At 46.8% G+C, this 26,409-nt stretch overlaps 1 protein-coding gene across 2 annotated transcripts in view; it reads right to left on the bottom strand.

The window, feature by feature from the left end:
• Positions 1-7,389: 7,389 nt before the first annotated feature.
• The window catches only part of PLD1 (phospholipase D1, phosphatidylcholine-specific), a 42,691-nt gene continuing 23,671 nt past the window's right edge, over positions 7,390-26,409 (bottom strand). For both annotated transcript variants that reach the window (XM_010076787.1, XM_010076786.1), the window contains 11 exons: positions 24,330-24,458; positions 23,869-23,987; positions 23,612-23,725; positions 18,249-18,359; positions 17,402-17,490; positions 14,051-14,164; positions 12,576-12,625; positions 11,425-11,559; positions 8,916-9,069; positions 8,161-8,275; positions 7,390-7,614 (listed from right to left, as the gene is read on the bottom strand). In XM_010076787.1, the coding sequence (XP_010075089.1) occupies positions 7,390-7,614; positions 8,161-8,275; positions 8,916-9,069; positions 11,425-11,559; positions 12,576-12,625; positions 14,051-14,164; positions 17,402-17,490; positions 18,249-18,359; positions 23,612-23,725; positions 23,869-23,987; positions 24,330-24,458 (1,355 nt within the window). The remainder of the gene's footprint in view (positions 7,615-8,160; positions 8,276-8,915; positions 9,070-11,424; positions 11,560-12,575; positions 12,626-14,050; positions 14,165-17,401; positions 17,491-18,248; positions 18,360-23,611; positions 23,726-23,868; positions 23,988-24,329; positions 24,459-26,409) is intronic.

Raw genomic sequence — 26,409 nt, forward strand, 5'->3', positions numbered from 1 at the left:
ATGATTTTGCAGGAACGTAAGGGAGCGTATAAGGACTGAAGACCAAGGTGGTGGGATGGCATCTGCCCAGACAGCGTGGTACACTCAGGGGGGCTAAAGCCCTGGAGCGACCACCACCCATCTTGGCCCTGGTGGTTTCTCCAGCTGATGGGATGGGTCCAGCTCTTACCTGAACTTCTCCTGCGCCCACACCACCGCCAGTGTCCCTCAGCATCCCTCCCCAATGGGTGACTTCCAGCAGGACTCCAGCACTCCCCTGCCTTGTTCAATGCCCCTGGGTGGGTTTCCCCGGAGGGACGTACCATACGGCCAGGCCATCAGCAGAGCTCTGCAAAGCTCCTGAGCAGCACGCAGACGGCTCCCCGCTTCCACTGAGCACAGGTGATCTCCAGATCACAGAAACCTGTGGAGCTGTGACAACACTGTCCCCTTGGCCTCCTCTCCTTTGTCCTCTAGTAGGAACTCACAGGATGTTTAATTATCGAGATCAGGCTGAATACGGAGAGATAACTCATCACTGATTCTGGGTATAAACAGTTTCCTTTGCAGAGTAATTTATTTTTAAAGAACTCCCCCCCACCCCCTTTCTCCAAATTAATTTCCATCCCAGCCACAAGCCTCAGTAGAAAATCTTGCCATAATCATTTTGAGCTAAATATTCTGAGTAATCAATCAAAGCAGTGGAACCAATTTTGGAGCTGTCACTTTTAATTTTTCCTATTAAAAAAAAAATTGAGCATTTCATTCACAGGGCTGTTGTGATTCAAGCTCTTAAAACCTTCGCTCCACCGCACCAGCGCTTCAGAGATGTACTTGAAAATCTGAAGAGCTGGCACAATTGCAAAGAAACTAAACCAGATTGATTTTTAGCAGTGAGAAGAAACCTGTCTCCTCATGTGCCTTTAGACCCTTTTCACAAAACCTTTTCTTTCTCTCCTCCCTACTTTCCTCCTCTACAAAAATCACTAAAGAGTATTAGTAATTTCATACACACAAAAGGCTGTCACTAATTAAAAAGATGACATATTATTGAGAGATCAGTGTATAAATGAATGGCTAATGACGGCCCAAAGAGCAGCTCTGCTCAGCACTGGGGTGGAGGATTTCTCCAGCCTCCGGCACAGGATGTGTGTGGACACATCAGCAACAGAGGAGGTGACCTGTCGGAGGAGGCAGGGACGGCCTCAGTACAAAAGCGGCTGGAGAAATCCATCCTGGAAAGAACAGGCCTATTAAACATACCAGCCATTCGTTGCGCTTTGTGCTCAGGGTACGCGTGGGCTGCGTTTCTGCTCAGTGAGGAGCCATCAAATTAGAGGCTTTGCAAGTCGTTCATCAAGTGAATGCTTTGGCTGGAGGAAAGTCAGAGGAAGGTTTGCCATTGCCCTCGTCGGAGACAGCGCGTTCCTGCCTCCCCGACGCAGTGTGTGCATACAGCCAGAGCCTGTAAGCTGGTTTTAATGGGTTGATGGATGTGGATAAAGTCACACCCGGTAAAAGCATTGCGTGCCTATGTGTAGGAGAGGGACAATAGCAAAAGCACCACCCGTGCCCACAGATTGGGTCTCCGTGTAGGAGAGGGACAACAGCAAGAGCACCACCCGTGCCCACAGATTGGGTCTCTACCTCAAAGATTCTTCCTACAGACTGATACCTAAACTCTCCCGATTCAGCACCACTTCTGGTTTCACATTAATTTCCCACTGAGGTAGGCTTGCATTGAGATAACACAGGTCTCTGGTGCTGCTCACACAGAAACCAAGCAAAGCCGGCAAGCCAGAGCCAGCGAGGGCTGCAGCCACCCCATGGTCCCCTCGTGCCTGCAGTGCCACCAGGCAGCATCGCCGTGCCCGGCGTCACTCCTGCTTGCTGCCACCTCTGCTCATGAGACCTTGTATGCACGATGCAGCAAGGACATAATTAGCTGGGAGATGTCAGAACAGCACCAGAAGCCACTGGTGTCAATCAGGAGGCACCTGCCTTTCACCAACACACACCCACCCTGGAGCTCCAGCTCCATTCTCTTGGTTTATTGTGTTCATCAAGGGCGCAGATTGGACTTGGAAGTTTTGAAGATGAGGAGAGCCCTTTGGCATTTGAGGAAGGAAATGAAACCTAAGAAACAGCAAAGTTAATATGTTTTCAGTTTGCAAGAGAGCTTGGAAGTGCCACCAACGCTTTATTCATCTCTTCTGCCCCTGTAGGACAACAGCAATCTGTGTTTTCCTCTATCTTTGCTGAATTTCCTTTACTGAAAGTTAAGGGGACAGCAGCAAGTTTATTTTGGAGACAGGTGGGTTTTGTCTGTGCCTTTTGTAATGCTTTTGGATTATTAAAACTCCTTTAAAACAGGATTTTAATTCTTTTTTATTTTAGTAAGTCCAATTTTCTCTTTCTGTGCTGTTTCACTTCTCTCCCAGGAAAACCCAAATGACTCAAGTCTAGACATTTTTATTGCAACTCTGGACCTCTTCCCATCACATCCCGGCTGCTGGGGCAGCACTGCCAACGCAAGGCAAGAGCAGAACTCAGCCTCCAAGCAGGACACAGCCACAGTCCTGAAAACACGTGGAAACAAGACCAAAGCCAAATGTTTTGACATGATGATCGGTTGTATTTTCAGTCCATTAATACACATTCATTTACCAGATACAAATGGAGTGGAAAGCGGTCGTTAGCAGAAACAAGGATACAAAACTCGATTCCAGCAGCCTTCACAGAAGGGATATTCAGTGTTCACAACAGCACAGTCGGAAGGTAGAGACGCAAGGAGACCTGCACTTGCACCCCAAGTGGAAGCTCTCCTTTTGTTGATTAGTTTAGCTAGAGACACAATTTAGAAAAACAAAACAAAAAACACATTCCCAAAACTGTGACTTTTGACACTTCTTCTCATTCCCCAAGTGTCGGGAAAGAGGTAAATTGGAATTATTTACATGGAGAAGATTTTATGAAAGCACACCGGCAGGTTAAAAATACAATAATCACAAACATTGGAAAATACAGGAAAGCAGGCAAGGAAATAAAAAATTAAAATAAAAAAAAAGAAGAGAAACCCCAAGAGGATCATCGCATTCAGTGGTCGATGTGCAGTTTGTGGGTCTGCTCCACTTTGATCTACCTTAGTTTCACATGCTTTACTTGATTGACTGCCATGGGATTGCTCTCTTGAATTGAACCTCGGTACTGCAAAGCTGCTGGTTTCAGCGGGATCTCGGCTGTGCAGAAGGGATGGCCCATTTGAAACAATGCCACAAAATGTCAGAATGCATTTGTGACTTGTGGGCCACTCAAGGGATGCCCACCTCTAGCCCTGCACCCAGACAGGGACCACTTGCTGTCCTTGCCGTGGCATCCTACAGACCATGTCCTTCCTGCCAGAAAGCTGGGGCAGCAGCTGCAGAGCTGACAGAGGCGTGACAGTTTAGACCAGTGTGGATCTGGGGCTTTACTTTAAAGAAGGAAATGGCATTAACCTAAAGGATCGGTCAGACTTCTGTTTCGATGTCCCCCCAAACGCAGCTTCTGTGCACAGGTTACAAACCCTCGTCTGTCCTAACTACAAGTGCACAGAAGACTTGTTACACTGAAATAACAACAGCAAACCACGTCTGAGCTTGATTGTACATGAATGTTTCCTTGGAAGGAATAGAGATATTGTAAATTATTGCTGCCAGGGTCCCAGCTAGGCAAAACCTTCACTGAGGTCTCCCCCAGGGACAGCACCAGGACTGCAAAATCATGTTGTGAAACCTGATCGAAAGAAAGGAAAACAGTGTTTGGGGTTTAATCCAGCAAAGATCACATCAAGTCAGGCAACAAACTGAGACCAAGAGACCAGAAACTGAGCCAAGCACTTTGCATCTACCATGGAGCACTGGAGTAGTTCTGCAAACTATTTTTAGTAAAATTCTTAGGTATGATGACATTTTATCCCTCGTTTTTTAAACCATGCATTAATTTTACAATGAAATATTTATGCAGTCTAACATCTATACAACAAAACATATTCTAAAATACCAGACTATTAAAAAGATATGGTAAGGAGTGGAGTTCTCAAAGTGGCATGTGTCAAGAAATAAATTAAAGAAAAAAAAGAGTGATCTACTCAGGTTGAACTACAAAATAAAGTCTGAGCCTAGGAGAAGTTATTTCACTTCCTATAGCTCTAACAAATAAATGCCACATGAAACAGTTCGTGTTTCCAGGTTTGCTAGTGCTTAAACCCACATCCCTTGTTACAATATTGGGTACGTGCGAGCGATCCTCTCCAGTCTGAAGGTATTAATAATAAACCCACGCTGGTATTACGGACTAAGGAGTGATTGTTTAGGTGCAGAAATTAATTCTCTTGAGGTGTTCTACCTCACAGGCTTCTTAATATAAGAAATAAAACCCAAGAAGCCAGCTCCAACCAGCACAGCCCGTGGGTGTGAACAGGAGTCTTGCCTTTGCTGGAAATGGCTCCAGCCCCATCAGCTGTTTAGGGGGAGTGGTGCCGTACCCATGTGGGAATTTGGTGGCCCCATGAGCTCCTGGGGATGTGGGGCTCTCCCTGTACTGTGACCAGGCTGCCTTGTCCACCTTGCTTGCATTTGAACATTACTAAATTCCTGGTATTAGGAATTTAGCAGCAGCAAAGGGAAGCAATGTTCAGTATGGCTCCTCTGTTCCCACCCAGAGAAACCTCCCAGACAGAGCACCAATGTGAGGCCCTTCTGCTATTTTAATAATGAAAGACTTCCTTAATTAGCACCTTTTTATACAGAATCAGGCAATCAAACTTCTTCTCAACGGCTCTGCTGTGTCATTTGGGACCAGCAGCCATCCCAGGGGGGACTGAGTGTTACAGAACCCGGGTGGTTTTTCCCCAAAGCAGCCTGGCAGAGGGCAGCTTAATGCCACTGGAGTTATGAAGCCCTGATAGTTAGCTAGCTACCACCTTAAAAGACAACATAAGGATTATTTAATGATCACAAGAATCTTTGCTAATATGAGGATGGGTACAAGCACTCTGAAGAAAAGAGTCTTGCACTTGATTTCATGGTTCACACATATGGATGAACACGGGGTTGAATGCTTCATTTTCAACTCTGAATACAGACCTGGGTGGCTTACAATGATTCTCTAACAGGCTGTAATTGTTTGAAGTTAGCAGCTTTGTTCAAACTAAAATAGCTAAAAACATCAAGATATAAAAAGCTCTGAATGAGCACTGATTTGAAATAACAAGACACCTTTGATCTTTCTTGATTGCAAATGGTTGGGGCACATCTTGCTCTGGCTCCGCAGAGGGTGACCCCAGGGCAATTTTTTAAGGGGAAAAAAAAAAAAAAGAAAAAAGAAAAATCAAGGGAACACACTTATCTGCTTACAGCATGCCAGCTAAAAGCGTCAAACTCCTGGACCAAAGATCATCACACAGAATGCTGCACATGTGCAGAGGCACCAACCAGAAAGGAGTGTAATTTGCAACTGAATCTTCAAAACACGAGTGTAAAACAGTGGGAAGTGCAGGAGGAGCCTGAGACTCAGGCTGCCCTGCAGGAATGTCTGGGCTTGTCGCTCACTCAAGTGATGCAACAGGTACAGGATTACCTGATGCCTATTTACAGGTCTGAAGACCCAGAAGCAATGGGCTAAAACATGGGACTAGCTACGTTCTGGGGAAAGCTAGGTGACCGGTGGGATCCTTTTCCAGTTAAAACCAGATGAGACTGTTGTAAGAAACAGAAAAGGAAAGAGCTTGCTCATAAACTAAAGCAAATACCAGTTCATCTGGTCTTTTAACAAAGGAGAGTTGTGCCCTGGGTTAAACCCAGCTAGCGAAGGTATCTCCCGGCTCCAGTAGCAGCAGAGGAGCTCAGCCCCCTGGATTCTCCAGATCTGACTCTTGTTAGGTGTTTCGAACAGTCTCACCTCTTAGTGTTTGACACGGCACTGCTGACCACTGGGGAACACCCCTCCTGGGTCTGCAGCTGGAGCTGGACATGAAATCCGGAGACAAAGCTCACCGCAGGATGAAGGATGGAGTAAAGACCCAAGTCGGCACCCACCATACGACATCCCGACCCAGGAGTGGTAGTGTTTTGCCCAGGGATGTTGAATCAATTACTACTTTGCTGCACAGGGAGATGGTAAATAGTTTCGGAAAGTGTCTTACAGAAATGAAACACAGGACTGGGTGCGCTGAGTTTTATCTGTGCTTGGGAAGACATGTCCTGCCCAACTGAGCTCAAGCTTGTGGCTGGTCTAATAGCAAAGCAGACCAGAGACAAGGCTTTGCTAAATGCTCCCCATGTCCCTTGCATTCACCCCATCTACAAGGTGATCAGCCCTGTTTGAGTGTGGCTGGCCTGACGCTTCAGGTCAAGCTTAATGGCCTTTCCCTTCTTTTAAATAGGGAGGAGAGGGATGGAAAGAAAAGTCTACCCACGTACTGCAATGTAAATGCAGGAATGGAGGATGCAGAGCACAGAGCTTAGTTCAGCCCCCTCTGGCTTTCCGGTTTCTGTCCCATTACATGCAGTGCCTTGCTCTCCTTCAGCCCCGGAGATCTACAGCTTGAGTTTAAACCTTGATCCTCTCCTGGAGGAGGCCTTCGCACACAGTTTGAACAAACTGATGTGCAGCGTGTCTGCAAAGAGCAGCAAACTCCGTCGATTTTCAGCACCTGCGGCTCCATCGAGGTTGTCCTTTGCCATGACCTAGGCAACACCACGCTGCGCCCGAGGACTGCTGATTGCTCTAGCTGGGGTAAAAACAGGGTTTTTTTCCCCCCGCAGAGGGGAGAAGAGACCAAAATCCTGATTCTGATAAAAGATTGTTGGTCCGTTTCTATTTAAGAAGTGAAACACCCACATTCGCGAAGCTGTAGAACAGCCAAGGCAGCACCAAACAGCATTTCCCAACAGCGCCAGAGCTGCACAACGTGCTCCGATGGCATCCAAAAGGGGTGAGATGGAGGGACTCCAGCCAGCCAAGGCACAGATACCCAAAAGCCTTAGAAGCACACGCAGCCACCGCACGATCACAGGACGTTTGCAACCACAGGATACAGCTGGCAGTAGTAACAACATCGACTGGGATTGGTTTGTTATCCTAGGAAGTGGCCTGCATGCTTCAGGTGCTCAGAATGTGTCTTAAGAACTAACTCCTTCAGAGGTTAAACTTCTCATTCAGCATAATTTCCAGGTCTTTCTGCTCCTCTCCTTGGCTAGTGTCAATTTGCTTCAAGTTCCTCCACCAAAATCCTTAAGAAAGGCACATTAGTTTGGTGGAGATCTTTTTCACCTCCCTTAGCAATAAAAAGCTTTCCGAAATCCCATATCGTTCATCAACTAGTCTCTAGAGAACCAGACTTTAAAACGTAAAGCAGTCTGCATCTTCTTAAGTCCAAACTTCCATGGGTACCATGGACTCCTTTGTTCCAACAGAAGGAAGCAAGTATTCTTCCTCCAGAAAACGAAAGGGGAATTGTACTAAAAACCCACGAATCTTTTTTAATTCTTCTGCTGCTTTCGCAGGATCATCATTCGCTAGTTTGGGCTTGTTGATAAAATCACGCAGTTGGGTTAAATTATTCACCTGGTCATTGGGAAGGCATCGAAAAACCTGATCAAAACAGAAAGAAGTGGCATGTCAGTGCAGGGAAATACGGCAACACACAGCTCCCAAGAAAGACCAAAACACTGAACACAAATTCCCCAGGATGGGAGTGACTTAATGAAAAGCCTGGAGATCAGGGAGGGAAGAGGTACGTGCCTGTCTGTGATAAAGCTGGAGCAGGCAGAGGGGAAGCTCCAGGGCTTTTCCTGCAAAAGCTCATTAGAAACCAGAAGTAGAATTTGCTTCTACTCCAGGTATGCTGTGGACAACTAGAAGTACTAAGTACACCATGATGACTCAATGGAGCTGACATAAATAAAAGGAGACATCAGAACTACTGCCTTCTCAGGCTGCTGTCACTCTTTGAGGATGCACAGACTCCAATCTCTTGTTCACAGCTCTTGCAACCAACACTCCTCATTCCTTCAAAGCATCTCTGACCCACTCCAGGAGCCAGACCTGCTGCCCGTGTCCTCCCAGCGCTGCTTCTCCTGTTGGCACCTGCTGCCGCCGTGTGGGAAGGAGGGAAGGGAAAGGCGCCACGTTCCTCACCTTATCAAAGATGGTGGCATTGCGAGCTGCTGTAGAAATCCACACCTCCTTGAAGAATTTGTCACAGACGGGATCCTGGTGTTCCGGATTGAGATCGGAGCCACCAAGGTTGACCCTGAGAAGAACAAGGGATTGATGCTCAGGGAGGCTGAAGCACCGGGTGCTCCCCTCTTGAGAAACGCTGGGAGAGGAGAACTTTACTTGAGACTTGCCAACCCTGTGTGCTCCCAGCACCCCTCTGCTCCCATCCCCTGCAACAGTCTGTCAGCCCTAATGCTCCTGGGTTTCTCCTTTGTTTCTGGGCAATAACTGTCCAGATGGGAAACAGGGTGGGGAAAAAAAAAAAGAGGAAAAAGAAAAAGGTCTTAATGAAGAAACAGCCGTGTTGTGGGCCAGATGGTGGCTCTGGGTGAAGAAACTCCCATTAGAAAGAGACATCGCCACCCAAAATTGAGAGGGCGTGAAAAGAGGATCTGAAAGCAAAATATCACTGTCTTGTTTATAAGTTCTGCTAGCAAAATCCTGGAGCAAAACTGTTTGTAAGTCAAGCTGCTGAGGACAGAAGCAGTGAGAGAAAGGCTAACGCCAGTGAAACAGCTGCAAAACTCTGGACTAAATCCCGGCCAGCAGTGCTAAACCTGAGCAGACAGCAGCAGCCCCGTCGGTTTGAAAGGCTGCGGGCAGACAAAAGCCTGAGCAAGCCCTGCCTGCATCCCTGCTCGCTGCCCATGCACAGCCAGCCCCACACATCCCACCTGAAGCACCGCAGCCGGAGGGACTGGGCGAACTTCCCAGCACTGTAGTCCTCCCCATCCATCACAGAGGGGACGGTCTCAGTGTCCTGCACAATGATGGCCATCTCACTGTCCCGCTTCCCCAGCATGCTGCGGTCATTGATGTTGGCAGAGCCTGGCAAGGGGGAAAACCAAGCACCAGTGATGCATGAGATGGTCCTGCATCCTCTTCATCATCACCCACCACTCCCCAGGCCCTCCCCATCCCTCATCTCCACGGGGGACCAGCTATGACTTTGCTACATAAAACCTCAACCTGAGGGGACCTTCCTTACAGAAACACAGATCCTGAGAGCCACGATTACAGGAAGGACAAAAAGCCTTAATATTTGCATGCTTCAAAAGCTCCAGGCTTGGAAGAAGTTTAAAGCACAGCTAAGCCAAGGCCAGCATTTTAAAAAGTTAACTCCCTCTGTAACTTCACAGATGCTTTTGCTGAAGGATGCCAGAGCTTTCAAATGTCTTTCCTGCATTTGGTTTGGATACCAAGTTGCCTGACGAAGGATGGGCTCCACGGGTAAATCTGCTCTTATCTTTAGTAGTGTAAAGGAGTGAAGTTTTTCATTTGCATTTGGAGGATAGGAGTTTTTCAGGAGGGGGATTTTCAGGACATTATCTCCTTGCTGTGGGTAACCAACACCCAGACCCTCCTGCTCTGCCAAGCCCACACTTCTGCGTCCGCAGACACAAGAGCTCAGGCACTGTCCCTGCTAACGCAGCAAGGCAGAAACAGCCCCTGGGGCTCTGCGGGACCTTCCGACCACGGGAGATGTTTCTTCTCTATTCCTTGCCCTGTGTTTGCTGCAGCACTACTGCATGCTGTGTAAAACCCAGACCCCAGAAAGGAGAGGGGTACTTTCCAGAGGGGTGCAGGGGGTATGTGTTCCCTGGCAGTGGGATCCCCGAGTGTCTTGTGCACAGCTCTGCACTTGCACCCCGGAAAATAACCACTATGGTCCCCAGCAAAGCTGCTGGACAGCAGCAGACATTGCCCCTGTTGTACTTCTACTGCATGGCTCTGGCCCTGCCTTTCGGGGAGGTGGTCCCCCTCCAAAATGCACGTAAAGGTTTGGACGCTGCACCTCCATGGGAGCTCCCAGCCTGCACATGCCAGGCAGGGTCTGACACCCACAGCACTGCTGGAGACCAGCTGGGGCTTTATCCCCCAGTTTTCTCTGTCCCACGTAGATGCCAGGAGGCAAGGGGCAGGGGACACCACAGCACTTGTTTGCTGCAGGGGAACAGCAAGATGCAGCCAGCGATAGGAGTCAGCAGGTCATTAACCCACAGAAATGACCAAACAACAACAAAAAAAGCTCCAGACACAGCCCCCAGCTCCATAAGAGACACCCAGGCACTGGCTAGCCATTGAGCCTTCCCAGTGACTCAATGAACTCACAGGGAGCTAACACCTCCCGAAGAAAACCGAGGCAAGCCCCTTCCATCCTTTCACCTCATCCTCCTGCACAGGGGCCCCATTAGCACTTTATTTCCAGGCACTGTCTCTTTGTTAGGTGGAAAAGGGACAACATCAGCTCCCCATCACCTCACCAGCCAGCATGGATGCACAAGCTGGATAAAAATCACTCCACAGGCTTATATGCATGGAAAATAGAAATAAAGAGCTGTCTCGGGCCCCCAGACCACCACAGTTGCAACATCACTGCTCCTGCTGTAATAATAAAACCACCTCTGGGTTGCTCTGTGTACTGGACACAGGATCTGATCCCCAAGAGAGTAACAGAGGAACAAACCTGACCACAGGTCATCTGAGACTACAGCTGAACTGCTGCTTTGGAGGAGGGCAGTATTTTGAGTTTTGCAAAATCTGGTATTAACTTATTCTTCGGCAAAGTTCTCATTGCCGGTTTAACAGATCAAAAAGGGTTTCTTTAAAGAAGCAGGCTAAAATTCTGCTTTTCTGCTGCAATGTGTAACTCTGAGCCTGATGTCCTTGCTTCATGGTCTCATAATAAATATAGTAAAAGAAATGGATTAAATGATATCTATTACTTGTTATAACATACTTCCCCATTCTTCAGAAATGGAGCTGATAAATGACACATGTTGTCCAAACCTTCCAAATTTTACGGCACATTCTGTTCTTTAAGGAACAGATGACAAGTCTCACAAGTCTTCCTGCTGGAGCACAGTTTGATACAAGACAGATGGACAATATTCCCTGCACTGGGATTCTGTTACACAAAGATTTAAAACCATTTTAGAAAAACAAATTAAATGACAACTCTCCAAATCCTCTCCTCCCTCCTACCTACCCTCCTGATGAATTTATGAGGGTTTGTTTGGTTTTTTTTTTAAAAAAAACAGCAAAATATTTTACAAGGAAGAAATCACAACATAGAAAAGCACAAGGCACTGCAGCCTGCACTCAGTACAGGGCAGAGAAGTGAAGGGACTAATCCAGGTATAATCAAGTGGCCCAAACCCCTCCCGCAAGCCCCCTGCTCACCAATTATGACTGTGTTGTCATCAGCAATAAGTAGTTTGCTGTGAACATAGATGAGCTCTGTGACTAGTTTTCCTTCCAACTCTGCATATGTTCGAAGTCCACAGAATGATATGTAGTTTATCCATTTATCTCCCACTGAAAAGTAAAAGAGAACAAATACAGTGGGATGAGGGAGGTGGAAGAGAGAAGAAAGAGAAGAGGCTCTCTTGATATAAAGACCCATAGGAATAACAGTTCAATTTTTACTTTTTTTTAAAAAAAAGAAAAAACCAGCAACGGAAAGAAGTTACTGTAAAAATAGATTTTAAATGCTGCCTGTGCGCTCTCTGCACTGCTCTGATCTGCTACCTGCTCAGATATTTGCACTTCGGTGAAAAATAACCCAAATCTCCCTTGTGCAGTATGCAAGCGCTCACAACTGATAGGAACATCTTAAAATAACTGGACTATGTGACTGTTTTTCTGCAGATCCTGCAGAAAGGAGGCTGGAAGCAGGTGTTTCGTCCATGCACAGTATAGAAAATACGTCCTAACGTACTTGTCTGCAGTTTAGATTGACACAAAGATCTAGAACAAATGAGGCATTATGTATGCCCCTCGTATTTGCGATACATGGGTTTTCGTGGTGCTCTGATTCCCAGCGGAGCAAATTCAAACCAGCATCCTCATGGCGAGGAAGCAACTCAGAAACAGAATCTTGCTTAGGCAGTTTTTTCCACTCCGTGTTCAACAACTGCCACAAAAAGCCCAGGATGGGATTCACGGGGGGCAGGGGGAAGGCAGAGGGCTCATTGCTCCCAGAACAGGACGTTTTCCAAATCACACAATTTTGAGCAGCTGCAGCCACACCGTGCTCCTCCCTGGGGTCCTTCCCTCCTCCAGATCTGGGCTGAATCCAAGTGCAAAGCCTGACTGCCGGCCAAGGCTAGTGTGACCTGAAAGCCCTTACTATGGGATGACGGCAGAGGTCACTTGCCAGCCCCATGAGCCCATCGCACACACTGCTGCTGATGCCCCAGCCCACACCTGAACCCCTTGGCTACAGCAAGCCCATGTTAATAAGATGAAGAATCTGGTTTACGTGTTATAGATGTATCCATCAAACAGCAGCATCCCAAGACTAAACAACATAGAAGGGAGGAACCTCTTACCCTCTGCCTTCAGCTGGCCCAGGATTGAGTTTTCTCCTCGGCACATGGTCCTGGAAAGAAGGTAGGCAGCCGTCAGCACAACTACAACTCCAGGCAACAGCATATGCTGAAGCAGAACTGGGCAAGGTAAATGACAAACACAGATGCCTCTTAAGCACCCCATGCGAGCAGAAGAAAGGCACTGCTTCCAGAGCACACATTTTTTCCAAACGGCTGTTGATGTATCAAGGACTGCTCATTTCCTAAAGGAGCTCATACCAATCCGTGTAGGAGCTTGGGAGCATTTTTGCCTTTTAGAGCACACTGGAATGATGATAAATGTGTTAGAAACAGGGCTGCTACCATCTGTGCCACAGGTCCGGATGCAAAGTCACATTAAGTAAAGTCAACCTGTGCAGAATGCCAGGTCAGGAGTCTGTGTGATTAGGGCTGGGCTGGAAAAGCCACAGCCAGCATCTCATTTAAAAAAACCCATCCCAAGGGCAATTTCTAAAGACCTGTTGTTGCCCTTGCATAAGAAAGTGGAGGCAGCAGGCCCTGGTTTGGGAGACATTCTGCTTTCCTTCTGGGTACGTCTGCTGCCTCACTCGTCCTTCTGGGCACAGACAAGGGAGATTTCACTCCAGAGGCAGCAGTAGTCTCTGCAGACTGACTGCGCCCTGGCCAGACTGCAATACAGCAGCTTCCTGGTAAAAACACCTTGTCTTGGGTCATTTTGCCTTCCCTTACACCCCATTCCTAGCGCAGGGCTGCCTGGCATCGCTATGTCTCAGTCCTTCCTGTGAGACCTGCTGGGTTGAGAGTGCCCCAAAAACATCCACCCTGGAGCAGAGGAACAGTGCTGGGGACGATGCTGTTGCCTTTGCAGGGCTGATGGTCAGAGCCAGGTGAAGTATCAGCCAAAACGGCAGATTTGGAGGCAAAGCCCAGCTAATGAACCCACAGGGCGATGGGGATGCTGCTGGGAGGAACCGCAGCAAAAGCCACAATTTACAAGGGCCTAAAGGAGAGTATGACTGTCGAGTGGGAGGGCAGAAACCTTGGGGTATGTCCTGATTTGATGAGCTAAAAGGAAAGTGAATGCACTGGGCAGCGTTATGCTGCACGCAAGGGGCAGCTGAGGAGCTGGGAATCAGGGGGTTTGTGTAAAGGTTCAGGTGACCCACTGTGCCAGGGCAGAGGCAGGGATTTCACTGCAGAGAGCACCAGGCTTTACCCATCACACCTCCCCACTCGGCTCAGCATCCCCTCAACCTCCAAACGCCAGTCTTGAGGCCAGCAAGTAAATGAGCTAAATACTAAGTAAGAACTACACAAAAACAGTTTTCTCCTTTTGCAAACACTGTGCTTGTGCAGAAAACATCTGGTGTGACACCACGCCAGTGGCAGCTGGAGCCCAAGGCAGCGCCCGCAGCGGGCGGAGGTGACAGGGGTATCCCCAACAGCCGTGCCCACAGTGGGGCTGCCTGCGGTACCTGTAGTTGAAGTGCATTATGGCCTGCAGAGCATTCCCCCCGCCGGTCGAAATGTCTCCTTCAAACCCAGGCAGCAGCGGGATCACCACATATACTCGGTAACGCTTGTTTTCCCTGGAATGATAGTTTGAGGGAATATTAGCCTGCAAATGTTACAGCTTCATACTGTAAAAAAAACCAAACAAACAAAAAAAAAAACCACACCAAACCAAACCAACCAAACAAAAAAACCAGTCCCCCTGGTTTCCCCTTTTCCTGTGTTGACCGACTTGGTTTCCATCCAAGGCTACTACACAAGTTTTAAGGGAGCAAAATGTGAAGCCCATTTCCAGTTTCAGGTCTTCATCACTTGTCATCAGTACTTCAGCAAATGCTCAGACCTTCAGGGTGAGAAGGAATAATTTACTCTCAGCAGACAACAAAATAAGCTAAAGGAAAAGAAACACATTTTCACTGAAGTGCAAGGACAGGTTCATTATTTTGCAGATTGTGTCTGCCACTGTGAAAGGTTGTTTGAGCATCCTGATAGCCCAGTCACACCAATACTGGCGCAGACTGGTGCCTGTGACTGCCAGGCAGAGCACAGCAAAGATTACAGAGCTATCACAGGCAGAAAACCAAAATCTAACCTGATGTTCCCACTACATCCTGGTTTTTAGAAGTCAGAAACATCACAAAAGGTGGAAAAAGCTCGAGGCACGAGCAAAACACTGATCATTCAGGAAGGCGAGTATTCAATCAATACATCACAACCTACAAAAACTCAGTTCCACTGGGCACACAAAACTAAACCGTACCCTCACCGCCATCTTATCCAGGATTACCAAAGCTATGATTGCAGAACTGCCTGGGGCTTTTTTTAAAGCCCACCTTTGGGGTTTTCTTTGCTGACAAAATGCCAGATGCATCTCAGCACTTTCCAGGCACCCCTGGGTGTTGGCAATCCCCTGCCCTGCGCCCAGAGGAAGAGGATGCTCCACTAAATGGTGCTGCCACTAGATGGCAAACGCAGTTTAATCAGGACAAAACTGTTTCAGAGGCAGTCTGGAGTTTTTGTTAAAAGTATTCCTTCCTTCAGCAAATCGTGCTTGTGGATTTAAGGGCACAGGAATCGTGAAGAACTGGGGTCTCATCCGAGACTGAGGACCTGCGTTTCTTTAATTTCAACCAGCACTTCCTTTATAGCTGTGCTAGCCCCTACAAACTAGCTTTATTCTGACAGCAGACCTCAGAAACAGCTAATGAGGTCTGACCTGCACACAAGACTTTGAAACCAAGCCTGTTTGTATCATGAAAAAGATCTACCGACAAAAGCACTCCCCAAAAAGCAGCTTGTTTGTCTAAGGCCAGTGTTTATGAAACCAGTTAAGGCCACCCATGGAAAAAAGAGGAAACCAAGAAAATAACATTATTAATTACATCAGTAGAAAATATTTAGTCTAGAAGAGTGAGAAGTGTACAAGCTGAAATAAAGAACTTAATTAACAGTTAAACATTTGTGCGTCACCTATGCGGGTTTCCCAGGGCAGTTAAGAACATGAGCATTTGATACAAATCATTTAGGTCTGAATTTAAATTTCATCTTAGGCAATGCCAAGCACTCTGGAGCGTACAGAATTTGAATCCTATATTCAGTCAGGAATCACTGACATTGAGCTGGCACACTATTGACGTAAAATTAGAGTAACACTAAAGTGAGCATCACATCTGAAAATGGGTCACTGAAGAATTTGTGCGACTCCCTTTTGTGCTAGACTTTTTCATGTCTGGACAGAATGACAGCCTTTATATAAACTTTATATAACAGGAAAATCTTAACAGATTACCTGGAGAACTTACTGCTACCTCAGTAGCACTGCTAAAAGCAGGCAAATAGATGCAAAAGGCCCATGGCAATCACTTCCCAAAGGCAGGAATGACAATCCAGAGCAGCTTTCCAAGGGGACACCACACAGAGACACCATGGCTAGCTGCCTGCCAGCCTCAAGGCTGCAATGCAAACACCAGCAACACCATTTCCAGCTGCTTGCCTGCACCTCAGCCCCGGCGTGGGCTGTCCTGTCCAGGCAGACAGACCTGTCCCTGATACACGGTCATATCACAGGACTCACATTGTATTATGCTGCTTTTTCTGTGCTTCCCACCCTGCACAGCACTGGCCTGGCTCCTCATTTACCCTGGGTGAGAAAATCCACCCCCCAAGCCTTTCATCCTGAGCTAATTTCAATTATTTGGGCTATGCATTGCAGCTCCCAGATTACCAGCAACTCCACCCTATTACTCTGCTCCGTTGCCAATGGCACAGCAGATAACACCCATGCTCTCCTGGTTTGAACAGTGCTCCTCTTTCCACACTGCCTCCCAACAAAAGCTGTCTCATGGCAGCTCCTGTGGCCATGCAGACACTGCCCATACCCCGGTGTCTGTTGCCTTCACCCAAGTGGGAATTTCCAAGCTCAAGTGCCAGAGAGAGTGAAATTTCTGCAACTCCAGAGAGAGCACCTCTGGGAAAGCAGCCCCTGCACAGTTCTGGACAATTACAATATGGAAAAAATAATCATTGCAAGAAACACCTCCATGCATGGTGAAAAAGCACATGAGAGATGAAAGGAAGATGTTTGGAAAATTTTCTGTGTATCAGCCCAGCAAGACCAGGATATGTATATGTCATAGTCTGAAAATATATCTTAAAGACTGATGCGAGGAGACCAATCTTAAGCAAGGCTGTCCAGGATCAAAGCGAAGACAAGTCACTACCTGTGGTATTAATGCTAACATGGGGTTAGGTGTGCTCAAGTAAAAGGAGTGTCTAAAACGTGGTTGGATTTGATCCATCAAGGAACAAATGAGGGTCCCCTTGCAATGGCTGGAAGTTGGAAATACCCTCCAGCACTTGCCATAAAAAGTTGTTTGACCAATAGCTGAACCCTGCAGTCAAATCCTCAAAATGCATTTGCTTTCCCTGTTTGAAGCCAATCCTCTCTATAGATAATTTAAATAAGCCACAAACCCCAGTTCAACCTTCTCACCCATTAACTTGCCTTACCACACAGTTCAAGACTGGCTGGCTATGGAGCAAAGGTGTCACTGAACCGGAGTATAAAGGACTTGCTCTTAAACAAATCCCATAGTTAGAAATACATTTGTATCAGGGCAAGCCGAGAAAATCACTTTCTGGCTGCAAAGAAACCACTAAAGAGTCTCACTGCTGCAAATACAAGCAGATGTTTGACTGCATTGGTTCCACGTTGGCAAAGCTATTGTATGCTTGTGTCCATTAAGATATTATTTTACACCACACCATATAAATGCACCTGGAAGACTTTAATTGCCTTGTTAAGAGCAAGTTACCTGTGAGCTTTAAGAATTCTCCGAGCAATTGCATCGCCGATCTTGTTCCAGACAACTTTGTCATCTGCACAGCTAATAAAAAACTGGTTCTGCAGGAAGAGCAAGCCAAGCTACTGTCAGACACTGCCAGCGATGAACAAAAAAAATATTTGCATGTTTTATTTCAGACCAAGGGCAACTAAAGACAGCTGGGTTTGGGTGCCATTTAAGTGGATGCTTTTTTAAAATTATTATTAAATGATGTGTGTCTCTATTCTTTTGGGGAATGAATTAGTCCTTATTAATCACACTCCTGTCCTGGTTTCAGACAGCTACTCCTTAGAAAGCTTACATAAAGAGCAACCTAACCAGAGGATAACAAATAGAAGAAAAAAAAAAAAAAAAAAAAAAAGGACAGACATCCCCCCTCAGCCAGTGCTGAGAGTCTCTCTGACACAGGAGATGCCTGCACCTCCAGGCTGTACGGACGCCAGCCCAGCCCTGTGTGCAGGAGGCTCAGGGATACATAATGGACACTGCAAAGCCACAGAGGGGACAGGAAGACTATTGCACGGGCCACGGAAGTTGCCGGCAATTTTGCAAAGTAGCTTATAAAGGAGAGGTCTACTTTTTCCCACCTTGTGGTCAGAAGGCTGACAGTGTACATACCTATCAGCCTGGTCTGAAGACCACTGAAGTCAACAGAAACAGCCCCCAAAATTCAGAGCAGATGCTGTATTAATATCCATGTATGCCTAAAGTCATAATGAATTAAGACCAAACCTCAAGGAGAAGAACTACCCTCCTGATGGCCGCAAGCCATGCCCAGAGCATCACAACCCTACTGCTTTCCCTCATCGCAACTCACCTCTATATATATGTAGTGCTTGCTGTTTTCTATGACGTTGACGTAGGCGGTGTGGATGGACTCCTCATGGTATTTAATGCCAGCCGACCAGTCAGCAGCAGAACGGATCACCTGCAAAGCAAGAGATAAACACCTTCAGCCCTGTACCATCCAGGAGGGCACCACAGCATTACAACTGAATTATTTAAAGACAATGCTCTTCCCTGCACCGCTCGCCTGTCAGGATTTCACTAAATAAGGTAATATGTGCAGAAAGGACGCCCAAAAATAGCATTAGTGCGTTAACAATGTTTTGATTAGCAACAGAAGTGCCCTGCCCCATTGCTACGTTACTGCCCTCTCCCACCTGAGCAGCTCTAGATGCAATAGAAGCAGCACAGAAATCTTGTTCTTGCTTAAAGTCTTATGATAAATTGCTTTTAAAACAACCTACACTTCCAGGCTTTAGGGGTGCACATCCCATCAGCGATCTCCTCTCCAGCACTGTTTAAAGCTGGTCTCCAGCTGGGGCAATATGTTTTTCCCACAAACAGGCGGTACATAATTACACAGTCAGTCTGATAACCCAGGCCATGCCTTTGTCCTGAGCACTCGAGGTCATTTATTTCTTCTGCCAAATTCTTGCACAAGCCATCCAATTTGCGATGATATGACTTTTAAAATTCATAGCAGTTCAGTTGCCCACACTTTTTGATGAATTTTTACTGGCAATCCACTTTTAAAGTAGATACCACGAGATCCCTGGGGCACATTCTCCCCCTGCCTCCTGCAGTTTTTGTGCAAGAGAGTCAAACCAATATGAGAAACAGCCTTTGTTCGTGCTCTTGGCCAGGCTGAGCCATCCCTGAAGCAGGCAGCTTCCCACCCCTGATGGCCAGAGATCATAGAATCATAGAGTCATAGAATCATTAAGGTTGGAAAAGACCTCAAGGATCATCAAGTCCAACCCAACACCACTTAACTCACTGAACCATGTCCCAAAGCACCACATCTACACGTTTCTTGAACACCTCCAGGGATGGTGACTCAACCACCTCCCTGGGTAGCCTGTTCCAATGTCTGACCACTCTTTCAGTGAAGAATTTTTTCCTAATATCCAGCCTAAACCTTCCCTGGTGTAACTTGAGGCCATTTCCTCTTGTCCTATCACTTGTTACTTTAGAGAAGAGGCTGCAGCAACTCCCACTCCTGTGCTTTGAGTCAAGAAGAAGCAGTGTCATGCCCCGAGTGACATTTTCCTAGATGGAAATGTAGTTTTTAATTAAGTGTTGGCAGGGTACATGCTTGGGGGAATAATTACTCATGATTAGCCTCTGTCTTTAAACGTTGTCAAGACAAAAATTTTGAAACAATAGCCTTAAAATGGCTCCATACAGCCATTATACCAGCACTCCCGGCCAGTCACACACAGGAAAAGATCCAAATGCTGAGGATCTGCAAAGTGTGTGTGTCAGTATATGCAAATTCTGATCTCTTTTGGGGCTCAAGAACATTTTTCCCTGGAAATCCTTCCAGTGGATTTCTTTCAATTCTCTGTGTCCAGGTTCTGCTTTGTTCCACATTACTCTCCCTGTCCCCACAACATCCCCAGTACCCTGAACTCTGCTGTCACATTGTTGTTACCATCTAGCATCAAAGCAGGCTGCTGGCTGTGGCATGGCTGAGGACCTTTGAGGGTTAATTGATTACCAGTAGCATATCAGTAGATAAGGATTTGGCCCTTTGGCCCAGGTGCTGCATGCCTGAGCCAAACTAATCCTCTGGTCTGCAGAGCATCTCTGGAGGTGGCACTGAGGGACACTGCTGTCAAGTAGCACACGACTCTTCAGCTAATTTCTCTACCCGGACAGAAGGAGCACTCCCCACAAGTCACCAAAAACCAGATCCTGCAACTCTCCTATTTGGCTGCTCGCTTGGCCAACAGGTGGGAGCACTCTGCAGCCTCCCAAACCGAATGCTGGCCACCGACAGCAGCATCGCATGGATGTACCACGCACCCCAAGGAAACAAAGCTACAACTGTAGCACTCAAAACCAAATACACACCTTGAAGCTTCCTACATAGGCCTTCCCTCATCACTGATGCTTTATTTCACGCTCCTGGATATCACGCCTTTCCTGTCAGAGTACTTAAAGCAAAGCTCATTTGAACCTGACCTATTTTCCCATGGAGAAAAGGCCATGTGCTGCTCAGCACAGCCCCTACAATGGAGCTGGTGTCTCCATGCTCCTTCCTCTCCTCCTCCTCAAGCCTCTCAATAGCAGCACCGAGTGCTGTGCTGGGCTTGTCATCCCTTGAACTTCTTTAACCGATACAACAGTAATAAATTTGATGTTTGCTGTGGGCTAGAGCATAAATCCTGAACAATGCAAGCTCTCACGCAGACTTCAAAGTAGTAAGGGCTTTAGCCATTGCCAAAGCATTAAATTTTCATTGCATTTACATCAGGAACTAGATATTTCCTCACCATGTCACATCTTTTTGCAGCGCTGGCTTTGGCTGATAACTGCAAACTGGAATGGAAATAGAGAGATGGAAAAAACGTGGCACTGCCTTTGGCAGACAGCTATTCGGCTCTTACAAAATCAATGTGCAATTGCATTGCTATGGTGAGCAAAGCCCACAAGTTCAAACGAAAGAGGATGAGAGACCATGTGTGACTAACCCACGGAGCTGACGGGCTCCTTTCCTCCCTCCCAGCTGGTACCTCTGCACCGTTCCCATGCACTGTTCCTTCACCCTCCCTGCCCAGGGGAAAGCCCCTGTCAGTGCCGCTCCTGATATCCCCACCCTCCCAAAAAAGCTTTCCTGCTCCTCTCCTCTGACAAAGGAAAGCAAAACCAGATGGTACAATGAGGTCAAAATCTGTTGCTGACAGGTCAGGGGCTTGGGCTTGCAGCAGCATTGCAATCCCCACAGATCCTTTGTGTTTTCCCTTCCTCTGATCTGCCCACAATTGAAGACAGATTTGCAAACAAGCTCCAAAACAAGAAAACCGGCAGCCAGACTTTCATTAATCACCCCACAGCCAAGGACATTCACTGGATGCTGCATTTTATAAGCAGAAGTTACTGCCCCGAGGTAAAGTCCCTACTACACAGCACCAAAACGGGGATAACATGGGTTTGGCTGTTGGCCACGCAAAGTATTCAATATCAAGAATAATAATCACGCTCTAGTTTTTCTAGACAAAAGCGCTGTTGAAAGGCTGATATTCCTGTGCCTGCAGGAAAGGAGAAGCCACGCAGGGACACCCCAAGGCACACCCTGGGAGCTCCAGAAGTCAACTGGGAGAAGGGGGACTCAGATCCAAGCTGCATGTTTCCTCCCCTTTCCCCATCCCCTGCAGCAGCCAAATCTGAAACCATCATCAGGAGGAGAGTCCGAGCCCCTTGCTGACCCACAGCAGGGAATTCAGGGATGTTCAGGGCACCTGTATCAGGTGAGCCAATGGAAACCAGGCCAAGATGAGCATTATGGAGGAGACACACAAAATTACAGTGTGAGCACACAAAGCCATGCCTTGGAGCTTGAGGAGACCATCCAGAGCTGATAACACATCTGCAAGCAGCCTGGGGACAAGGGATCTGCACCCAGGCAGGGTGCACCCATGTGGGCAGAGGAGCCACCCTCACCGCTTCCACCGTGCTTCGCACTGCAAACACTCCTACCCTGCAGCCTTCCCTGTACACTGCAGGGCAACATGTTTCCAGACTAATAGCATCCACTTTTATTTATCTGGCTATAGGCAGGGCTGGGCTACCCTGACAAGCCTCTAAAAGCTGCAATTTGACATAAATTAAATATGAGCAGGGTAGTTTCAAATGAATAATTGACAAGACAAACCTGCTCTCTTTTTGCCATTTATAGCAGTCCCTCATTTCCTGGAAGCATCACTTATTTGCAACGCCCCAACAATGTTGTGACGCAGCTAGTTTTCTAACAGCTCACCCATCACTCAGCATTGGTGTCTGCAGCATTTCGCAGTCACCGATGGAGCTTCATCATCCTCTCCCATGGGCTGACACCCTGAGCCAGCAGCTCTGCAGTATGGACTGAAGGAAAGCTGGATCTAGACTGTGCATTGAAGGAAAGCTGGACCTAGGCTATGCTCAGTTTAGTTTCTCCTTTGCAAATTGCTTCCAGTTCTGTTATCTTCAGAGCTTAACCTTTTGCTACAACAAAACCTGTGATTGAAAAGTTGAGGCTCGTCTTGCGGTTAGAGCACACTCTGGGGACACCCGTCCCCCCCCTTCCATGCGAGCAAAGTTTCCCAAAGGGCTGGTGTCACAGACACAGCTGGGGAGGCATTTACAGCCACAGGGAAGCACAATGATGCCTGAAGCGAGACTTTCTCAACAAGCTGCGAGCGTTGTTTTGGAGGATGATATAAAACGCCTGAGATCCATGACACAAGATCACCATGCTGGCCATTCCTCACACCACGCAGGGAGGAGCAGACAATGCCCTGGCAACCCACAAACGCTGAAAAATGCATCTTGTTACACTAAGCTTTCCCAAGTGTTGCTGTCATCTGGGCGGAACACTCCTTACAAAGAGCAAAGGCATGCGTTTTTCCTACTTTTGGTCTAATTGCTCTTATTTCATACACATCTTTCATCCACAGAGACACACTATGGTTTTGCTGCTTCAGCATAACTATTTTAACTTTGTATTCTTCAACACGCCCATGTTTCTGCTGGGTAACAGTAGTATTCAATATATGCCCTCAATACAGCTAGCTGGACTTTTAAATACAGGTATCTTGGCAATTATGACAGTGAGGATGATTGTCACAAACAAGACTATGGGCTGACTATGCAGAACTGCAGAGGACCCCCAGGGCTGAGTGGCTGCATAATAAAATGCAGATAAAGTTCAATGCAGAAAGCAACAGCCCTGAGACTCCACTTAACGCCGGGCTCTAGCTCACCACCACCCACCTGAGTGAAGCATCAGAGGCCTGGCAGACTGCTCCAAGATCTGGGATAAATACTCAGTGGGCAACCTCAACCCATCAGGCCTTCCCAAAACATAAAATCCAAAAGATAAGCATAAGAAGAGGAGCAGAAAACAAAGCAGAAAAATTACACATCTGTACAAAGTCACGGTGCTCCCACAACTTGAGTAATGCATACAGCTTGGTCCTCTTATCTCAAAAACAGAGGTATAAATTAATGCATCTCTATTGAAAGAGCTGCATTATTTTATTGTAACTGATGATCTGACCACCTATCCTGTGAGAGTTCAATTTTATATTCAAGTTCTGGAGGGGGTCTGTCAGGCATTGGCACTGCCTACTAGAAAGATCCAAACCAAGCTCTCTATTAGGTGTGTGTGAGCAGGAGAGTATCCATACCCACCTGGACTGTGGCATGTACAGCCTCAGGCACCTGATACTTCAACTCGTTGGCAGTTTGCTGAGATTTTGGCAACAGGAATGGGTAGGATAGGGATCGGTATTTGGGCTTCATAATCTGTCCAGGAGAAAAAGAAAAATCATTGAAGAGATTGCAACATAGCAGAAAAACAAACAAACAAAAAAGCATGCCTAGGGAGGGCATGTGGATGAGGCAGGGGCTGTATTTCTGTACCCCCCACAGCAATGTCCGCATCCCACCTTGGTGAAATTCCAGCGCTGGATGAAGTGTCGGGCAACATCACGCGCTGCTTTGCCATGCACCACGGCGGAGATGTCGTGCCAGGGCATCCTCGGGGTGGTGTATCTGTCGATGAAGTCTATAGGACAGTAAAGCATGTTTGGACCTCCTCAGACAAAGGACATAAATGTGGAAAAGCACAGTGGCCCCCTCCTCAAACTGAAGTTTTTGGGATATGACACCAAGGGCTGTGCAAATGAATTCAGACTTATGCAATCACCCGCAGCCCAAGCCCATGGACTGGAACAGCATAATTGGCCCTAGAACATCTCAGAGTTTTGCTGCTTCTTCCTAGCAGCCAAACCAAAATAGCCTCATTACCTGTGCCTCAGAAGCAGGAAAAAATACAGTTTGAGACTGAAAAGATGCAGAACAGGGTTTAGGTGGAAAATAAGGTCTTCCAGGGTGCAAAAGCACTTACCAGCAAAAGGTTTGTCAAGTTGAACCCAGTCTTTAAAGACAAAGTTGCAATAGTCTTTGCCATGCCAGAACCTGGTTTCCCCAAGCAGCTCACCAACACCAGTCTTCAAGCTGCGGATGGATCCTCTATCTGTCACAGGCAAGCAAGATAACAAAAACACAAACTCCAAAGTCATGGCTGTCCATTGCACACCACTAGCAAGAGACTCGCTGCCATGGAAAAAGCATCAGTAGGACTTGCCAATCCCAGGTAGCTGAAGCTGTTTTCACAGGATGCACATTAGTATTTTTCTTCACTATTTTAATATTTGTTATACAATCAGGATAGGTTACTTATAGGAGTCTGTTATGGCAACAAAAAGCAGATGCTGAATTCTCTCTATGTTAGACTAAAAAATTGCCTTACAGTCATTTGTCTTTCCACAATCCTGTGACATCTAAATGTTAGCACGTTGGAAGTCCACTCCCAGCTGCGACTGACCTTAGTGGATATACGTACAGGAATATCACATATATCATCTACTTACTATATTTAAGAATATTAATGAACTAATTCAAACTCCTCTGCTAGAGGGTTTATGATTTTAATTCTCTAGCAGGATGCATCTCCTGTCTTCATTAACTAGAATGAGATAATTAAAAACTCACGTTCCCTCACTAAATATTTCAGGTTTGTTTGTGAGGTTTTTTTTTGTTTTTCCAAATAACAATGTTATCTTTTAAGACCATTTTTACATGGTGAACAAATGGGTCCCAATTAAAATGACCTAAAATATTGTGGACAGGGATATTCCCTCATAACAGGATCCCTTTACTAGAGCACATATTTTAGGGGGTGCAGAGTGAACTCTTTTCCTTGCTCTTAAGAAAACCAAAAACGTTGGCCTGGATCATAAACGTTTATAACTAGTGCTATTTCCTGACCCTGAGAGCAGCCTTCCTCTACTGCACCAACTGCTGGCGCAGTAATTACACAGGAACATGCTACCAGCAGAAGCCTTCTCCTAACCCAACCACATCACCAGGTCACCATGAAAACCCCTTAGCACGAACAACCCTGTTCAACAGTCAACAAAAACACACATCGGCAGTGGTGCAACAAGACCAGCTGACACAAAGCAAGCCCTGCCAGCACTGCTGTAACCCAACAAGCCCTGCCAAGCCATGCCAAAAATGCCATGCGGCTGCCTTGAGAAGCAGGAGTTTGTAGTGAGAGTCCAGGTGGAGCTGGGGAATCCCTGACCCTGCATGCTCCTACGGTAATGGGTGGGACACGCTGTCTGGCCAAAACACTCCATGGACCCAGCTTCCATGACTGTACATCTCGACTCATGAGTGAGCATGAGGTGACCACAGGGGAGAGGCATCTCCATGAAGCAACTGCATCTGTTCCTTGTTAGCTGCCACTGCTTGTCAACCAATATTTTATAATTGGCAATTAATGCCTTAGAGGAAGATGACAGCAAGAGGAAGATGTTGAAGAACTGCTCCTCACTCCGTACCAGAACTCAAAGGCATCTTGAGGAGAAATAGGCACTTTCAGCATCAGATTGGAACAGCTCAGTGCTCATGACCTCCCAACTCCTTTTGCAATTGAGTCTCATAAGGGGCAAAAGGGGGTGCCCCCCAAGCCTCCAGCCAAAATATAGGTCTGGCAGCAGCCACTTCACTGTTTCCTCTCTCTGCTTGCATTTGTTTTCCTGCATCAGGCTCATCTGAAAATATCCAATGCAGAAGTTCCCAATTCCAGTAATAAGCCCCTTTCTTTATGGGAAGTGTGCTGCTGAAATAATCATACACCAGAATCAGATCTATTTCCTCCACTGTTCCCTGCTGTCATTATTGCAGATTTACTTGGGGGTTTTTTATTTTGGTTTTTGTTGTTGATGGATTTTTGGTGTTTTTTGTGGTTTTTGTTTTTGTTTCTTAAATTATTATTTATTTATGCTGCAGCTTTTGAAGCTTCTGGAGAAGGTTCTTCTGCCAAGATGTCCTCAGGGCGTGCTAAGGACAATGCAAGAACAACAAGCAGTGAAGACTGATCATGGCACCCAACCTAACTCTCACCATTGTTACAAGGC

Source organism: Pterocles gutturalis, unplaced genomic scaffold, assembly GCF_000699245.1.
Source record: "Pterocles gutturalis isolate BGI_N339 unplaced genomic scaffold, ASM69924v1 scaffold3848, whole genome shotgun sequence".
Classification (NCBI taxonomy): Eukaryota; Metazoa; Chordata; class Aves; order Pterocliformes; family Pteroclidae; genus Pterocles; species Pterocles gutturalis.